The sequence below is a fragment of the Trichosurus vulpecula genome, chromosome 2 (assembly GCF_011100635.1).
Source record: "Trichosurus vulpecula isolate mTriVul1 chromosome 2, mTriVul1.pri, whole genome shotgun sequence".
In the NCBI taxonomy this organism is placed as follows: domain Eukaryota; kingdom Metazoa; phylum Chordata; class Mammalia; order Diprotodontia; family Phalangeridae; genus Trichosurus; species Trichosurus vulpecula.
The window spans coordinates 212,927,779-212,948,071 of NC_050574.1; the positions used below are offsets into that span (position 1 = coordinate 212,927,779).

Below are 20,293 nucleotides of genomic sequence, written 5' to 3' on the forward strand. Positions count from 1 at the left end.
CAGAGTGCCCGGTACATGGTAGGCGCTCGTTGACTTGGCATAACTTGCCTTATTCTGAGAAGAGATCCAAGGGCTTCACCAGACTGCCAAAGGAGTCCATGACACCAAAAAAGTTAAAGAGCCCCTCTGTCCACCAAGTTGGTTGAATGGCTTTTCTAAAGCCATCCATAGACCCTAACGAAACATTAAACAAGCAAAAAGTGGCTAAATTAAAAAAAAAACAAACAAACACTGTTTTTGTGAGTCGGAAGGCTAAAGACCTTGTCACTTACTAGCTTTATGACGTTTGGGCCTCATCTGTAAAACCCGGGTCCTGGACCACATCTCTAAGAATCTAAAAATCATCGAGCAAGCACAAAACAAATTCGTTCCTTTGAATAAACTATTGGGAAGTGCTGCAAAGTTTAGGTGAAGATGTATCCACTAGAAAAAGAAAGTGGCAATATAGACTTTTCTTGGGCCACTTTTCTTTCTCTTTCTTAGGAGGGATAGGGAGAAGGGGCTAATGTTCAGGTCACAGCCACTTGGGGTGACTAACCTAAATATGTGGCGCAGAAACCCCGCCACTTTCTTACATCTGCCCCATAGCCTGGGGGGTACGAGCAAATAGACCCAGGGCTGGGAGATCGGGCGTTCTCGATCCGAGGCTCTGGAGTGGAAACCGCGAAGCCGAGAAAGGAGCGCGGCTTCCTCCCCTCTCTCCAGCCAGGCAAGTTCCCATTCTGTTTATTTCTACCCCGAAAGGTGGAAGCCTCGCATCCACGGCCACTTCCCATTGGCTGTTGACGGAACGGAAGCCGAAGAGGATGAAGCGGAACCCGGAAGTGCTTCGCGGCCAAGGCCTGGGCGACTCTTTTGAATGGAATCGGGCTGATTCATCGTGCGTTTGCCTAGCCGGGGCTGGGGGGCTTGTCAGAGCCGCTGTACCTGCTGCCACCATCACCTCAGCAACCACGAGTGGAAAAGTCGCTTGGTTACCCACCTTCAGGTAAGGACCGTGAGGGGATAGGGCTCCGTTGGGAGCCGGCCGAGAAATCTACTCAGCTAGGCCGCTCCCAGCCGCGGATTTTCCTTAGTCACGTTGCCGGGTGGAAGCGGTGCACAGTCGGTAAGTCGTCCCTTACAAGGGTCCGGAGAGGAGTCAGGACCCTTAAGACCCTGCCCAGCGGGGTCACTTCGACGCCTTTTAGTGATGGTTCTGTATCTTGGGGTTTTTTCGTCTACTCCTTCTGCGTTTTATTTGCCAAGATTTGCAAAGAAGTCCCAGTTTCTGGCATCTACCTTTTAGAGACAAAAGAGGAAAGGCAAAAGCAATAAAGTCAATATCTTCATCAAATACCAGTAACTTGTATTGCTAGAAAGTCAGTTCTACCATCCATCATTTCCTTTTTATCTCTAACAGTGATACACCCCCCCCCCAGTTAATTTTTTTTCTTATAAAAGAACCTCAAAAACATTAGAATCCACTAATTTGGAACTTGAAAATATCCTTTCTTACTTAATAAAATAACTTAAGGCATTAACCTACTACATAATTGGGTGGTTGCATCTTTTTCCCCCGCTGGCAAGAAGAAATCTGGTGTATTTTGCCTTTAAGGCAAATTTCGGCAATGAAGAAATTTTCTGCTGTTTCTTTTGAGGGCAGGGAAAAAAGTTCACCTTGAGAGATCTTCTGTACAAATATAATGAATAAACAAATGTTGCAGAAGTCTTCAGCTTCAAGCTGCTTTCTCAAGAAACGAACAGGAAAATAAAGATTGGGTTTAGCCTGGAATTTATTTTACAATTGTTGCCTTTACAGACAACTCACTGATATATTTGAAATAGAGGTAGAAACGACAAGATACACAAAAAGTAATATGAAAAGAAAAAAAAAAGATAGTCTCTGAGATAGAAGGGCCCTAGAGGTCATCTTATCCAATCTCCTATCTGAAGCGTTAATGTCCTGTATAACATCTGCTAAGAAATTGGATAGCCATCCATGTAAATTTTAAACCCTAATTCATTTTGGTTTTGGACATTTCCAGCTGTTCTTGCCCCTTGGTGGAACAGACCTACTGGCCTTCAAATAGATGTGATTAAGTGAAGGGGAAACTTCAGTGAAGTGAAGTTTTGGAAACTGTTCTTTAAGATGCTGCATCTTAATATTTATGTAGGTCAGTTCATTTGAAGTGACCCACTGACCCTGGCATGAAATATATTTGAAATCAGCCTTTGGGCCTGATCAACACCAAGAAACAAATTTAATTTTTTATTTTAAAAGTTATTATTTAAAATTCTTGTAACAGTGTTCTCTGTGTGCTTGATACAACTTAATTTTATTTAAGTTTATAAGTAACTTCAAATAGCTGTATGATACCATCACTGTAATTTGCACTTTATTTCTGAAAGAGTAACATATTCAATACTTCTCTCTTTCTGTATTTACAACTGTCTGCCCTCCAAGTCTCAGCCCAATTCCTGCTCTCTCTGAAGCCTAGCCTTACCATTACAATCTACAATGATCTTTCCCTCCCACGAATTCTGAACACTTAATGACTGAAGTACTCATTTGGCACTTAACCGGGCACTACTTTATATTAGAGTTCGTATCATTACTTTAACTTTGTGGAGTTTTCCTATGTAGATTCAATTCAGCAAGCACTTTTCACCAACTATGTGTAAGGTTGATTATAATGAGTCTATATTTTTTAAGAGCAGAATGCTTTTAATGCCTTCCCTGTGTATCTTATATAGCACATAGTAATTGATAAATATTTATAAAATGAAAACTGTACATAACTTTGAGCAGACACCATAATGACCATCTAGTCTGTGCTAATCTGAATGAAATTTGATTTTAAGTTCCTGTTGATAGAAACATTTTTAGTTGGGTTCTAAGAATCTTATTCATGCCATTAACTCATATTTACTTTTAATTCCCATTTTGGTTTTCCTCCTTGAAGGAAGGCTTTTTAAAAAATTAGTACTACTCTACAAATCAGTAAAACTATAAAAAATAGGAAAATTAGCATTTTAAAATATGACTGAAGTTTTCCTACCCATAATGAAGTGAAAAGTGGAAAAAAAGGAATGTGTTGGAGAAACTGGATGGTTTTTTCTTCTGAGTGAGGGCTTCAGTTTTGTAAATTCCTAGAACATCAGCTTCTTCCATATTTAAATGTAAAACAAAATAAAAAAGTGCATTCCAAAGTCACACATAGATTTTTATTTACTTTTTCATTAGTGCCCTGACTTTATTATGATTCTGTAACTGTAAATATAACCCAATACTATTAACATCTTAGACATTGTGCTTCTAAGCAGTTAAGTAGGTAAGTGAATAGGGGGAAATAGAATTGGACAAGTGTTTTGATAGGCATTGATGTATTCCTATTAGTAAAGGGAGCAGAGCCTCTTATTTTTTGCTATTGTTTTCAGTCAAGCATTTATTAAGTGTCTTTTGTTGTTGCTGTTCAATCGATTCTGACTCTTTGTGACCCTGTGGGGTTCATGAGATTTTCTTTCCAAAGACACTGGAGTGGTTTGCCATTTCCTTCTCCTGGATTAAGGCAAACAGAAGTTTAGTGACTTGCCCAGGGTCACATAGCTAGTGAGTGTCAGAGGCCAGATTTGAACTCTGGTCTTCCTGAGTCTCGGCCCAAAATCCATCCACTGAGCCCCCTAGCTGCCTCCTGGTGGCTTTGTTCACCTCCATTTAGGCAAATAAGACCTACCTACACATGAGAGAAATTTGATTCTTAAAAGCAGTGAAGGTAATTTTCTTAGGAATATTGGAATTGACTCGATAAATATGTCATTAAAAGAAAATCCACTCAAAACTGTAGAAGGAAACACAAAGATATACTAGTGAGCTTAATGTGGATTCCTGGAAAAACTGTCAAGTGCTTAGAATCCTAAGAATAGGAAGGTATCTTAGCTGGACTATTCCTTAACTTAGTAAACTTTAAGTGCCTGCGAAGCACTGTGCCAGTAGCTGAGGATGTGAAGATTAAAGCGCAATAGTCCTTGCCCATGATGAGCTTCCATTCTTTTAGAATGGAACATGTACCCAGAGAAGACATTAGCAACTAGGAAGGGATCAGAATAGGTCTACTATGAGCACTTGAGCATTATGTGAAGGAAATTGTAAGATCATAGATTTAGAGCTAGACTGGACCCTAAAAACCTTCTAGTTAAACCTTCTCACTTTACTGATGAGAACACTTGGGCCAGAGCCATCCATGACTTGCTCAAAGTCACAGAGGCAGTAAGTAACAGAGGCAGAATTTGAAATCAGGTCCTCTGACTGCAAAGGTAGCAGTTTTTCTACTATGTTGAGAATAATGCGCAGTAAACCTGGAAAAGTTGGTTGGAGCCACATTTTGAAGAACTTTAATTAGCAAAAAGAAAAGTTTGTATTCATCCATATTTACAATAACCAGTGGAGCATATTGAGCAGGAGAAAGACACGATTGTATCTGTGCTTTCTGAGTATTAGTTTGGCAGATGTGTGGAAGGTGGTTTGGAGAAGGGAGAGACTTGACACAGGAAAACCAATTAGGAAACTACTGAAATAGACAAAGTGAGAGATGGTGGTGATGTTTAAGTGGAGAGGTAATGAATTCATGAGGGATGATGAGGGAGAATGAAGAGTTGAGGGAGTTTTCAAAGTTTCAAGTCTGGGCAAACCAGAAAGATGCCCTCAGCATAAATAGGAAGGTTTGGAAGATGAACAGGTTTGGGGAAAGGACGTAGTTTTGTTTTGAAATGTTGAATTTGACATACGTTTGAAACACTAAATGGAAGTGTTGTCTTGGCAGTTGGTGATCAGGAGCAGTACCAGCACTGGATATATATAGATCTGGGAGTCATCTGGATTTCACAGAATGTCTTTGTCTTATTGATGAGGTAAACTGAAGATCCTCAGAAAAGTCATTAGCCCAAGGGCACAGAGTAAGTTAGTGACAGAACTGGGACTGGAGCCCGTGTTTCCTGATTCTTTGTGGAATCAATAGTCAATAAACATTATTAGGTGTTTACTGCATGTCAGGTCCACAAATGTGAATAAGAAAGACAGTCCCCTTCCATCAAGGAGCTTTCTATCATATTGAGGGAGACAAGACTCAAAAGAAAGCTGAAAAGAGGAGAAAGAGCATGGCAGGGGCAGCATTGTGAAGAAGTCAGAAAAGTTCAGAGTGAGTGCAGCCTGGTGGGAGATGAGATGTCTGAGGCGTTATCACCTTGCTCCCTCTCTTAAGAGGATAATGGCGGTAGCTTATGAGTCCATGTTTGCTTTTTCTCTGAACTTCTGTTATGTACCTCCCATCATGTCCTTTCACACTTGATTTTTGTAACTTCTATGCAGGGTGCCCTGAAAACTTTAATAGCTTAAAATTGCACTCTGACTGGGATACCCTGTATACACCCTTATCAGATTTTCATCTTGTTATATTTGACTTATTACCCATCAGTGTCATTTTGAATAAATGAAAAATAAATAAGGATTTGCTAAATCCTTACCACTGTGCAAAGTGCTGAGTATAGTAAGTCTCTGCTCTCAAGAAGCTTACATTCTGACAGGGGGCATCAAAGGGGAATAGTGTCCAGAGAAGGAGATTTTTGTTTGGAAAGTTACAAGGATGATGAGTTAAGCCACTGGGAAGCAGATTGATATACTCTTTCTAGGAGCAATAGCACAATTGATTTAATTGTGATTCAAGAACTGGAAAGGGGGGAAGAGAGCTGCACAGTAGTTGATGAGGGAAATTGGGAGGGAAATGAAGCATGGCTGGAGCCAGGCTGGGACAAAATGAATGACTTGCTCTTCCAGAAAAGATTTTTCTGGACATGCTGCTTAAAATCTGGTTGTCTCCAGTGACTTAAGTTTTTTTTACTAGCCTTGTATCATCTGCAGATTTGATAAATAAGCCATCTATGTTTTCATACAAGTCACTGATTAAAAATAATGAACAGAACAAGCCAGGGCCCAGGATAAAACCCTGTAGCACATAATCAGACTTCTGTCTAGATTAACAAAATCAATACTTTTTGGCAGTAGCTATTTTGTAGTTACAGATCCATTTTACTGTCATCCAACTCCATGAATGAAATACGGACTCTCCAGAGTTCTTCCATCTCTAAAATGCTATTCTGTTAATGCCTTTATGTACAGAGCACTCCCGTGCTTCTTGATTCCGTTCCTTTCTTGAGCAGATGGAGGGTGGATACATAAAAGTGGTGCAATAGAAAAGGTACAGGGACAGGAGCCAGAAGACCTGGGTTAAAATCCTGCCTCTGACATTTACTACCCTGAAGGAAAAATAAGTATAGTGGACAGTTCACTCTTCCAGATAGATTTATCTGAGCATACTGCTTAAAATCTGAGTATTTGGCCTTTAGTATATTAACTATACCTCTTAGCCTAGTTTAAGTATCTGAAGCCAGATTTAAACTCATGTCATCTGTAGATTTGTTACACGTGTCATTGATGCTTCATCTATCCAGGGAAGACAACACATGTATTAATATACAAAATGGATAAAAGATCAGTTTTATGGAAAAGACACCAGAAACTATGAATAAGGAAAGTTTTCATACTGAAAATAAGCAGGATCATTCCTCCAGTCTATCCACCTCCTACCTACCACATCTTCCTCCACAAAACCATTGAAGAAATTATGTTAAAGTGCAGGTCTAACATTTCCCTTCTCAATAAATTCTAGTGGCTCCCTATTAGTTATTATTAATTTATATTATTTATATGCTTATTATTTGATCTAGCATCAAATATAAAATCTTCTGTATGACATCTAAAGCATAACAACCTGGGCCTATTACATATTAATCTCCTTTTATACACAACAGATCAATCAGAATGTTGTTCTTACTGCTTGTCAAATACAGCCTCCCATCCCCTGTTTCCATCCTTTTGCAAAGGTTTTTCTCTGTCCCTGGAATGTACTCCCCTCTTCCCTCTGCCTCACAGAATTCCAAGGCTCCACTCAAGTAACAATTTCTATATGAAAACTTTCCTTATTCATAGTTTATGTCTTTTGGATTCTACTGCCTAGAAATAGGCCCTTATCTCCCCATTCTCAAAAAAAACCTTCATTTGATAGTTCTATCCCTCTTACCATCCAATAGCTCTTCAGTTCTTGGTGGCTAAAATCCTTGAAAAGGTCATCTGCAATAGTACCTCCACTTTTTCTCCTCTGACTCTCTTCTTAACCTCTTAAAATCCAGCTTCCTACATTATCATGCCACTGAAATTGTTCTCTCTAAAATTACCAGTGGTCTCTTAGTTTCCACGTCCAAAGGCCTTTTCTCAGTCTTCATTCTCCTTTACCTCTCTGTAGCCTTTAACAGTTGATCCTTTCTCTTCCTTTCTCTCTAGGTTTTCAGGGTACTACTCTCCTGCTTTTCTTCCTACCTCTCTGATCACTCTTTCTCTGTCTTCTTTGCTGATCCTCCTCCAGATCATGCCCTCTAACTGTAGGTGTCCCTCAGTGTTTCATCCTGGGACCTCCTTTCTTCTCCTATATTATTTCACTTGGTGATCTCATCAGCTCCTATGGATTTAATTAGTATCTTTTTGCCAGTGATTCTCAAATCCACTTATCCTGCCCAACATCTCTTGTTAAGTTGTTTCAATGGTGTCTAACTCTGTGACCCCATTTTGTGGTTTTCTTGGCAAAGATGCTCCATCTCAAGCTCATTTTACAGATGAGGAACTGAGGCAGAAAAGGTTAAGTGACTTGCTCAGAGTCATACAGCTAGTTAAGTATCTGAAGCCAGATTTAAACTCATGTAGATTAATCCACTATGCCATCTAGCTGTCCCCTAGCATCTCTGCTGACCTCCAGTCTCACATTTCTGCTGCCTTTGAGATATTGGATGTCCAGTAGACATCTTAAACTCAACATGTGCAAAACTGAACTCGTCTTTTCCCCTAAATTTTCCCCTCTTCTTATCTTCCCTATTACAGTAGAAGGCAGTGCCATCCTGCAAGTTTCTCAGGCTGGAAAACTAGATATTATGCTGAATTCCTCATTATCTCTAACCAGTGCCCTCCCCCGGCCCTCAGTCTGTTACCAAGAACTGTTGATTTCACCTTTACAATAACTCAAATATTCCACCTTCTCTCCTCTGACCCCCACTCTAGTGCAGGCCCTAAGCTTTATGCTTGGACTATTGCAGCAGCTGCTGGTAGGTCTGCCTGCCTCAATCCTGCTTACTCTAGTCCATCTTCCATTGGGTCACCAAAGTGATTTTCCTAAGTCACAGGTCTGACCATGTCAGCCCCCTACTCAATAGACTCCAGTGGTTCCCTTTCATCCCCAAGATCAAATACAGAATCTTCTGTTTGGCGTTTAAAGTTCTTTATGACTTAGCCTTTTCCTACCTTTCGAGTCTTATACCTTACTTCCCTCCATTACTTCCCTTCCCTTCAGCCCAGTGACACTGGCCTCCGTGCTCTTCTGAACAAGACATTCTGTCTCTCTTTTCCAAGCATTTTCTCTATCTCCCATTCCTGGAATGTCCTTCCTTTTCATCTCTGCCTGCTGGCTTTCCTGGCTTTTTTTAAAATCCCAACTAAAATTCCATCTTCTATAGGAAGCTTTTCCCAACCCACTCTTATTCTGTTGCTTTCTCTCTTATTTGCTATGTATTGTGTATATAGCTTATTTTGTATATATACGTTTGCATGTTGTCTCCTCTTATACTTTGTGGGCAAGAACTGTCTTTTTTCTCTTTTTGTGTCTCCAGTGCTTAGCACAGCAGCTGACTGACTGGTAGATGGAGACTTCAGGCACGAAATTAAGAGGATATTGTAATTGTGCTGTCAAGAGATGATAAAGGCTTTAGCTAATTAGGGTGGTAGCCATGTGAGTACAGTGAAGTACCAAAGGTGTGCCATACTGTTGAGCTTAAAAGTGATGTCTCATCAACTTGGATCTGAGGGTCTGATTACAAGTATAATGCTTTACATAAATGATTCTTCTGTTATATTGTTTTTAGCATGTAGGAGAAACAGAGTAACCAGTTTGACTGGACTGTGGGAAGGGGGGAAGGGAAGTAATGTATACTAAGCCCAGAAAGAGAAATTGTGGCTAAGATGTAAAGAACTTCAAAAGCCAACCAGAGGCAGAGGGTATTACTGGAATAGGGTAGTGACATGGGCAGATCTTCACTTAAGGACACTCACTTTGGCAGCTGTTGGAGGTTGGAGGTTGGACTGGGGTACAAAGAGAAAGGTGTTGGATGACAAATAGCTGAACTAAGGTGGTGGCTTTGTGACTAGAAAGAGATGATACAAGAGACTATGGAGGTAGATGTGGTGAGATTTGGCAACTAAGTGTATATATATATATATATATATATATATTTATATATATGTGTGTGTGTGTGTGTGTGTGTGTGTATGGTAGGAGAGAGCAAAGAGTTGAGGTTATCACTGAGGTTACAAACTTAGAGACTACAAAGGTGAGGTTATCCTTGATGGTAGTAGGGAATTTGGTAGAAGACTAGGCTTGGGTGTAAAGATATTTGGGGCATGTTGGGTTAAAGATGTCCCTGGGACATTGAATTTGAAATGTCCAGTAAGCAGTTTAGTGATTATGCCTGGCATTCTTCCTCTTCCCACCTCATCCCCCTTACAATTAGTCAGGAGCATTTATTAAGTACCTACTAGGTGTCAGGTTCTGTGCTAGGTGTTAGGGACACAGATTTAAATTTTTTTTAAAATCCCAATTCTCAAAGAGCTTACATTCTAACAGAGAATGCAGTGTTCTGCAAATTTGATAGTCTTCTATACAGAATAAATGGAAGACAAATGCAAGGCAATTAGGAAAGTAGGGCTCTAGTAGTTAAGGGAGTCAGGAACAGTTTTAGTAGAAAGTGATTCTTGAACTGCACCTTGAAGGAAGAGTGGGATTTTATGAGGTGGAAGTGTGGAAGTACATTATAGACATGGGGAATGGGCAGTGCAAAAGCGTGGAGATGGGACCTGGAATGCCATGTGTGAGGAACAGGAAGAAGATTAATTTGTTTGTAGTCTAGAGTGCATAATAGGGAATAATGTTGTTTGAACAATCCGGCTAGCAGCTTCTGTAGGGGTGTGAGATTCACCCACAGCCAGCCCCCACAAAGCTGCCAACAGCACAGGTTCTTTTGATCTGCTTAATTAAGGAAAGCAAGGTGAAGGGGTTGACAAGCTTACTTTTAATTCAGCATTCAAATATTATTCAGTTAGTTCAAGGGAAAAAGCCAGCACCCTAAACTTCAGAACAGAATGCAAACAAATTTCAAACATCAACAGACTTTGTCTGATTCAATCCCAACACATAGTTACCAGAGTTCAACAAAATCTCAACATCCGGGTTTACAAGCTGGAGGGCTCCTTAGCTACAACTGCCTGGAGTCTCCTCATCAACACCATCTCCAGAGTCTCCTCATCAACACCATCTCCAGAGCCCCCACACCAATGGCTCTTTCCTCCCATCTTATAGGGCTTCAGACATTAAACATCATCTGAATCACCAGAGCTCAGGCTCTGGTGATTGGTTCTTGAGTTGGCCCCTCCCCTTAGGACCCTGGGAGGTTCACATCCACATGGATTACATTAACACCTAATGGGGTTTGGGTCTGGGGCTTAGCACCTAGTAAAGCTCACTGGGATAAATTGAGTCACTCAAAGAAAACAAAGGCCATTCTGGTTACAAATGTAAAGGGCTAGGAAGATAGATTGTGGCCAAGAAAAGGATTTTAGAAATCAAACAGCAAATCCTATTTTATCGTAGCAGCTTTAGGGAGCCACTGGAGTCTATTGGGTAGAGTATTGACGTGGTCAGATTTATGCCTAAGAAATTTGCTTTGGCCTATATGTGGAAACTGGGTTGGAGTGAGGAGACATTTGAGGCAGGGAAATTAATTAGGAGGACACTGCCAAGGTCCAGATGAGAAGTAATGAGTGTCTGAACTAAAGTGGTGGCTTTGTGACTAGAGGAACTGATGATGCAAATGCAATATTAGAGGTTAAAACAACAAGATTTAGCAACGTTTGGATGTGTGAAGTAAGGGAAAGTGGAGACTTAAGGATGACACTGAGGTTATGAACTTCAGAGGTTGGATGAATAGGGACAGAAAGAGGAAAGTTTCATATAGGGATAGGTTTAGGATGAAGAATTACAAATTTTATTTTGAACATGTTGATTTTGAGGTGTCTCAAGGACATCTGTATTGAAATGCCCAGTGGTGATGTCTGTGAATCATCTGTGTACAGGTGATAATTAAACCAATAGGAAGTGTTGAGGTTGCCAAGGGAGAGACTGTAAAGAGAGAAGAGGACCTAGGACCAAGCCAGAGGGTATTGATATAGAGAATCCACCAGAAAAGGCAACTGAGAAGGAAGGATAAGAAAAATAGAGAGAGGAGAGAGTATTCAACAGTGTCAAGTATTGCAGAGAGATATCAAAAAGAATGAGCACTGGGAAAAGAATATCAGGTTTGGTAATGAGATTTTAAAGAGCATTTTCATTTGAGTGATAAGATCAGAAGACATATTGCAAAAAGTTGAGTGACAGAAGAGGAAGTGAAATCAAGGAGTGTAAGCAGATTTTTTTCTAAGAGTTGAGTGAGAGAGGTAGAAGACCTGTGGAATGATGACTTGAGTAGAAGGTAGGGTCTAGTGAAGGGTTTTTTTTTTAAGTGTAGAGGAGATTTGTACAGGTTTGAAGGCAGTAGGGAAGGAACTATTAGTTAGGGAAAGCTTGAGGGGGCCCAATTGAAGAGGCGTTTTGCTGGTGAAGACTGATGATCATGGGCTCAAGAACCTTATAAAGGTATTAGCCTGGCAAGAAGAAAGGCCATCTCATTGGAGAGAGAGCAGGGAGAAAAGGGAGGTCATGGCAAATATCCTCAATTTTCTCAGTAAAGCAAGAGGCAGGGTCCTCACTTGAGAGATTGGGGTAAGATAAAGGAGACTTGAATGAGTGAAGTTTGGAATAGCTTCTGTTCAGAATGAGAGAATCAGTTTGATATCCAACTCAGAGGAAATAACTGAAGTGTTCAGAAGACAGTCACCAAGCAAGAGAATTGTAGATAGAGAACACAGGAAAGAGAGGAAAAGAAGAAACTTAGAAAAGATTAATCCTAGAAGAGGAAGAACCATGAGAATGAAGAGTCACAAAGACAAGGTTTCAAGGAAAGTGTGGTAAAAAGGGGCACATGAAATAGAGACTTCAAAGAGGATGGTTGTTAGGGACCTCTATTCAGTGCTGGTCCAGAATAGGGTCTACTGTGATACAACTGATGATACCAAGGTGGGATGGAGGGGGAAATGAGGACCTCCTTCACCAGCTCCGCCCTATTTAAAATTAGAATGTTTGAAGGGACCTTGGAGGTTTTCATACCCAAATCGTGAGGACTGTTTAGAGCAGGGGTGGGGGAACCTGCAGCCTTTTATTAAAGGGAGGTAAATTTTAATGGCCAGAAGCTGCCCACTTTCCTTCTTTCCTTCCTTTCTTCCTTCCTTCCTTCTCTGAAGCTCATAGATTGGACCACCATAGGTCCATGCCCGAGCTCCACTTAATGGCTGTATTTTGGGCCGTCCTGGCTTAGAATGAATGTCTATGGTAACTGTTTCTTTTTGGAACAGCAACTCTGAGGGTCTTCCCCTCCCAGCTTGATTTTTTTTTCTAATTAAGTCCCTTAACTCACTTCTTAAAGAGGCTTATTCACTGAGTGGGCATTACCTCACTCTAAGTGAGTACATGAAAAGGCCTTAGCCTGAAAGGGCCTGGGTCTCCCATTGCATTCTGGGTCATCTCCAGTCATCCTGATGAATATCTGGTCAGTGGATCCAGTTGGCTCTGGAGGAGAAAGTGAGGCCATTGACCTTGCATAGCCCTCCCTCACTCAAATCAAAATCAACTGCAAGTCGTGTCATCATTTCCCTAATGTCATGGTCCTCTTCGAAAACAAAGGACAAACACAACCAACAACAACTTGGTTGAGGACCTAGGGAGTCACACATGGCCTCAAGGCCGCAGGTTCTTCACCCCTGGTCTAGAGGGCTTCTTGTCCTTTTTCTGGTAGTTTGGTGAAACATATAGACCCCTTCTCAGAATAATGTTTTTAAATCCATAAAATAAAATATATAGGATTAAGGAAGATGATTATATTGAAAAATATTTATTAAAAACAACAGCCCTTTCGTCTCTCACCTACCCCCTAATCTCTTCTTCTCAAATCTACTGTACCTTTCCTGGTAGAGCTACTGTTATTGACTTGGAATTGAGAAGGTCTCCATTCCTGCTGCCAAGGCTACGGAGAAGGGATAGTTCTCATGTATCCTAGGATGTAACTCTGAATTAATTTTTATTTTTTTAAAAAATGTTTTAAAGGATTTGAGGTGGGAGGGAGACATTTTTTTCAACATGAGCCAATACCCAAAGTACCCCTTTCTCTAGTATGTGTCCATGTAAATATCTAATCTGAATCATTTAATGACTGCAATGGATATATTATTTGTCACTTTCTATCTTTTCTAGTTTTTTTTAAATTGTTAACAGATTAAAAAGTGTATGCTTTGACTTTGAAAATATGGTAACCAACTTGTCAATTGTGTTTTACTTGAGTTTTCTTGTTGCCTTTAATGTTTTCTTTGTTTACATTATTGGTAGTCATAATGTATGTTAGAATTGTCAAGCTTACTGACCTGCCTGACTCCCTAAGTGTGGCAGAATCAGATTAAAATGTAATTAGGAAATGTTTAACAAAATAAATAGAAATACAATAGAACATAGATAATATCAGTTTATGGTTTTCTAAGTCAATATGTGACCTACAGGGATCCATTTCTGTTTGGGTTTGATAACACTGGTGTATATTGGATTTTTTGGCTCTGCCCTCTTCTATCTTAAAATTCATTTAAGATGAAAAGCATTGTATTTTATACATACCTATATAGATATTTGATATATACACTGTCTTCTCTGACTCATGTAAACCTATAGTCTTAAAGATTTTTGTGGCCTGATCTGACAACCAGTGATATAATTTTGTTTCTATAGAAAAGTACTTTCCCAATTCTAAAAAGATTGGAAAATTGACCTTTGGAATAAACATTATTCATTAGATGGGGACTTCTATTGACATGATAAGCATTGAGCTTTGTGGACTCAAAAAGCTTCTGTATTGTGGCTAAACATCTGGGGGGGCTATTTAAATGGAATATCATGATTCTAACATGTTAGATGATTCTAGAGTGTTGGGAAATGATGCCTGAGGAATTAACTTCTAGTGTGCCTTAGTGTGCAGAAACTACTGGGGCAAAACTTTTTGGTTTTTGTTTTGCTTGCTCAATCTTTCATAATCATCACAGTTACCCGCCCCCCTTTTTTTTCTTTAGGAAAAAGAGGTGAGAAAAAAGAGATACTTGGGAAGAGTTGCGCTTCAGAACTGCTACAAGGATCAGGAGTTTGAACTAAGAAGAATTTTTGCCAAGTTCAATAAATTGAAGTCTGAAATATTGTAATTAGTGACCAGGTGAGAAATAGAAATATGCTTCACTTACCTGTTTTTTCAGACTATGATAACAAGGACCTGGCTTTGGAAAATATATTGTGCTTATCTACCCTGTAAATTCCAAATTTGATGTGCTAAATAGTAACTCAAATTTAAAAAATAAATGATTCTTAGTGGGCAGTTTGGAGATCAGCATTGATTTTGCAACATATTTAAAAATATTACTTCTGCTTTCTGTTAACTTTTAAAGTAGTGCCTTTAAATGTTTTTGAAAACATTTTACTAAAAGTTTTTTGTATTTAATATGTCATCAAAATTAAAACATTTTCAGGAAAAAAATTCTTGATTTATCTGTATATAGATCAGTTGTTTAAAAAATAGTTTAGTTTATGTAATATATTTTCCTACTGAATGAAAAACACAATTTTACTAAAAACACAAATTTCACTGGCCAGATTTTCTTTCCCTCTGCTTCTTACCTTGCTCTCAATTTTCACAGCATCTGGAAATCTGTGTTAAATCTTTGAAAGCTATAAAGCACAAAAAGATAAATTAGATTCAATGGGGAGGAGCATATTAAGTATTTATTAAATTAGCATACTTTTTTGTTATGTCTTTAAAATTTTGATCTTCAAGGTCTTATTTAGAAAAAGATTTCTTGTTTTGAGTTTATTTGATGCTGTGCTGAGAACATTTTTTTCTCTGCTCAGTAATGGAGAAATATATACCAATTTACTTGTTTTTGCTGTTAACATTCTTTTAATATTCTTATGAGCATGGTACATGTAATAATAGGAATCTTCATGAAACCATAGAGATTTGATGAGGGTTTTTCATTACTTTTGCTAACTAATTGAGATGGAAATTGTAACTCTTTGGAAGCAAATTATGTATTAAGCCATACGTTATCGTGAGTTTTTTTTTTTAATTAAATAGTTATTAAGATCTAAGTTAAAGGGAACTTTTTAAAGTTATTCAGTAATTTACATTTTCAGCATGGTTCAGCATTTATGTTTATAAATAATACTTTTCTTAGTGGTATAATGATTGCAGCACTTTACTGGATTTCATTGTCTTTGACAGTTTCACCTGGTAAAACAAGGTAGATAAATGTTTAACTAAGACAAAGTCATTTTGCTTAGGATTATTTCCAGTGAGAATTCCAGTGACATGTTCTAAAATATGGAGGGACAGAAGAATTCTTGAGAGGTACTAGCCATTTTGAAAAAGGAAATTGCTTAGGGAAATTGTAGTATTTTAGGTATGCAAGTCAGATGCTTACTCTTTTTAAATATTGAGAGTGTTAGTTATGTGGTCTTTGAGACTACATAAATATGTAAATATATGTGTATGTATATGTGTGTGTATGTGTGCGTGTCTGTGTATATATATATATATATACACACGCACACATACACATGTAGACACAAACACACATTCACATACTTTTCTTTGATGTTCTACCTATTCTGCCTGAGCTGTTCATGTTCGCAGAAATTATTTCTCCTCTTTATCCAAATATACCAAAATAAATCAAATTGTTTTTAATAAGTTAAATCATATTTATATTTAATGACTCATAATTATAACACTTAATAGCTTAGCACTTCCTCAGTGAAGAAGGCACATTTCCCTATATTTGCTCCCCGGTATTTGAAATAAATGAAATTTCTGTGTAGCTTCTAGAATATTAACTGAATGCATTTAATGTTTACTTTATAGTATTTCTTTTTAGTATAATGAGTTCATTAAAAAAAGCTTTTGATGCTAATTCAGAGATCCATAATCTGCTCACAATGTCTTTCACATGTAGTTTTGATGATAACTGACAAGCTGTAAGTTAATTAGCACAGAACTTACTAATGAGGATGTTAAAATTTAATTTAAAAGTGAGGATTTTTATTTGTACACTCTGGACAAATTGACGCACACTCAATCATATACATGGTAAGTATTCCAGGCACTTCTCTTGTTCAGGTACTGTTATCTGATAACAATAAGAAAATATAATTAACTTGATAGCAAAGTTTTGAAAACTATGCTAAGATTGCTTGTCTTTAAAACTGGGGATAACCCAAAACCAAAGCAGTAAAATAAGGTCTGTTAATTAGCGTAGAAGACAGCTTCTTGAATTAATATGTGGTGTTAATTAACAGGAAGTCTGATGTTGTGTTGTAATTACCACCAATATTTTTGACATACTGAGTGACTGAAGGTGAATTATATAGATAGCAATTGAGTAAACACTTTTATGCTTAGGAACGTTTTCCTTTGTTTCTGTTTTCTAGAAATATGGACAGACTACTTCGACTTGGAGGAGGTATGCCTGGGCTTGGCCAGGTTAGTATACAGTTTCTCAGTGTGTCTTTGAACATTAAAAAAAGATGAAATGATTTTCTGGGTTTCTAGAAGTAAAAGAAATCTCAAGAAAATGACCCAACAGATGACCTTATAGCTTTAGTGCTATCTTGCCGCACTAAAGGTATATGGAGAGCACAGTTATCTTAATTGATATTTTGCCCTGGGAATAATAAAGTTAACTACTTGTTTTCATTTAATATTTTGAGATATGTAAGATTTTCAAAGTTGCCTTTTGTTAAAAGGCTAGATTACTTGAAATACCTAATCTGTTTAAACCTATAAACTTTATTAGTAATATGTATGCAAAATTAAATACCAGTACTATTAGCAGTAATCTAAAAATGATCACCAAAATTATTTATGTGTATGAAGTCTTATATTGTTGGCTACCATGTGCCATATACATAGTTGGTGCAAAATAAATGTTTACTTTTTTTAAAAGTGTATCATTATATGTCTTTTTTTCCCTTTTAATATTTTGTATGAAATGATTTCTTTTACATTAGCTGATTACTAAATAATGATCTAAATACCTTCTTTGTTTCATACAATTTATGTGGGAGGGGGAGGGAAGCATTGTTACTATTCTGTCTTCTGAAGCCAGTGAAGATATTCTCTTTTCTGAACTCTGTGCTGAGTATTGCAGGAGCAGCTGAAAGCTAGTATAAAAAATAATGAATTGGAGTCAGAAGAATTGGGTTCAAGTATGAAGTGTGCAAATTCATATTAACTCACTTACTAGCAGTATATCCTTTGGCTGCTTTCTGAGCCACAGTTTCATCATCTCTAAAATTAGGATAATGATGCTTTTCTTTCTGACTTTACAGGATTATTGGAAGGATCAAATAAGAGAAAGAATATGAAGCACTTTGCAAACTGTAAAGGACTATTTTTAGTCATCTGTCGTTCATCTACTCCTATATTGTATACATCTCTTTATGTTGTTCTTTTCTAATTTTCCATTTCTGTGGAACTGTGTTAGATTTACATATTTAAGTTCATGGTTGACCCTAGAGATAATCCAGACCAATTACCTCACTTTACAGAAAACAGTCCTCAATAGTCTATTTTTAATATCTCATTTTTGTTATTTCTTTAGTCATCAGCATCTCTGTAATTCAGTATTACTATAAGAGGTTGTTGTTTTCTTCATTCAGATGTTTGTTCTAAGAACTAATATCCTTGATGTGAAAGTTGGAGTTTTTTGGTATTGTGTTGTTGAGGCATTTAGTTTCATAGCTTATGTGTAAATTCATTCATTAGATAGACGGCCAAATTCTATTTTGGTTTGTAATTATTTCATATTTTCTTTAGAGAGCTAAAAATCTCTTCCTGATAGTTTATTGCATCCTGGAGCAGTCTTCAGTTATTTTTAGTTTCTTTTCCTTAAGCAGTTTTGAGTATTTCTCATGTTTCTTTGCTGCCAACCTGCTTCATGACTCTTCATTTTTCTAACATCTGCGTAGTCTAATCCTTCAGACTTATGCCTCCTCAGGCCTTTCTGAACTTGACGCCTACCGAAGCTGTTTTGAGATACATGGTAAACTTTCCAGATGTCTTCTAGAATTTTCTGAATTTGATTTGAAATTAATTATAAAAACATATAACAATTTAAAAAACCTTAATATTCAAATTATAGCCAGCCATTGTAGTACACAAATATTTCTTAAGGGAATTAGATTAGCTTTGTAGAAATACATAAAGGATCTGTGGTCATAGGCTTATAGCTTTAGTGAAGGAGACTGTTATGGTGCTCTGGTCCATGCACATACACACACACACACACACACACACACCCCTCCACACACACACCCCACCACCCCATTTTACAGATGAAGAAACTGATGCCCAGAGCGATTAATTCCTTGCCTAAGCTGACAGCTGAGATTTGAACCTTGGTCTGTAATGTCATCTGTAGGAAATCTCATGATACCACAGAGATAGGAGCCAAGTATTTAAGTCCTAGGGAGGAGTTGCCTGAGGCACTTGTCATGGGTCACTTAGCTGCTAAGTGTCTTTGGCCAGATCTTCCTATTATCATGTTCCAAACACTCATCACTCCACCTTGCAACTTCTGTTCAGATTTTAAAAATAAATGACTGACTTTTATATAGAACTTCCCTTGTTGGAACCTCACAGTAGCCCTGTTAGCCTTTAGATAGATGAAGAAACTGAGGTTTAGAGAACTTATGTGACTTGCCCCTCGTTACACAGGTTACATAAGGTTACACAGCTAATAAGTGTCTGCATTAAGATTTGAACCTCAACTTAATCCAACACTTTTTCCACTATGCCTGGGGTGGGGAACCTGTGGCTTCGAAGCCACATGTGGCCTTCTAGGTCCTTGGGTGCAGACTTTTGACTGAGTCCAAGTTTTGCAGAACAGATCCTTTTATTAAGGGGATTTGTTGTGTGAAGTTTGGATTCAGTCAAAGGGCTGCAGTTGAGGACCTAGAGGACTACGTGTGGCTCTGAGGCTGCGGGTTCCCCACCCCTGCACTATACCATAGTTCCTCTCAGAATTAAGTTCCTTTGGAAGTGGCAACTGTAATTATAACATCAACAGTCTATACCAGAATATTCTACCTTGTTTCTCCCTTAAGGATATGAAATAATGGGTGTCTCAGTCTGTTTATTGAATTAAGTAATGTCACAATGACTGTTACTAACCTTTGATCTGTTAATTGGTGGAAAAATTTAACATTTGCTAAATAGCCTCTTTTAGATTTTTGATTAATCAGCACATGTATTCAGTGGTTGCTTTATATTTTTTAATTTAGGACATATTGCATAAGGTTTAAGTGTCACTATGTTTCATATTCCCAGAGATTTTAAGCTCTTGCAACGGAACTTAATTCTTTCATTATTCTTTGAGTCTTATTTCTGTTGTGGTTCTGTCATTATCATTTTGCTTAGTAGATCTTTTACCACAGTCAGTGATAGTAAATGAGATTTCTTTCTCTCCCCTCTGCCAAATTCTTATTTATTTAACTTTATTCACCTTTAGGTATTTAAAAAAAAATCTTGCTTACAGTGTTTCATTGCGTAATACTTCTTTTCACCTTATTAAATGTTAAAGAGTATTAAAATACACATATTTTTTGTAAGAAAAAGGACAATGTGGGAGCACTGGATTTGGAGTCAGAGCACTTGGCATGAAGTACCAGCTCTGTTCTTTGCTTTGTGTGACTTTAGGCAAGTGTCTTCTGGACCTCACTTTCTACTTCTCGAAACCAACAGGTTGGGCAAGAGGATCTTTAAGATCTCTCCCCACGGCATAGAAATTTATCTTGCCCTACAAGAAAGGAAGGGAAAAGGGGATGAGAGGGGAGGGGGGTGATAGAGGGGAGGGCTGACTGGGGAACAGGGCAACCAGAATATAAGCCATCTTGGAGTGGGGGGGAGGGTAGAAATGGGGAGAAAA

At 38.1% G+C, this 20,293-nt stretch overlaps 1 protein-coding gene across 1 annotated transcript in view; it reads left to right on the forward strand.

Moving 5' to 3' along the window:
- Nucleotides 1-806: 806 nt before the first annotated feature.
- PSMD14 (proteasome 26S subunit, non-ATPase 14) overlaps nt 807-20,293 on the forward strand; it is a 109,757-nt gene continuing 90,270 nt past the window's right edge. The window contains 4 exon segments of the mRNA XM_036746781.1: nt 807-935; nt 938-988; nt 14,393-14,529; nt 16,797-16,848. Coding sequence (XP_036602676.1) covers nt 807-935; nt 938-988; nt 14,393-14,529; nt 16,797-16,848 — 369 coding nt within the window.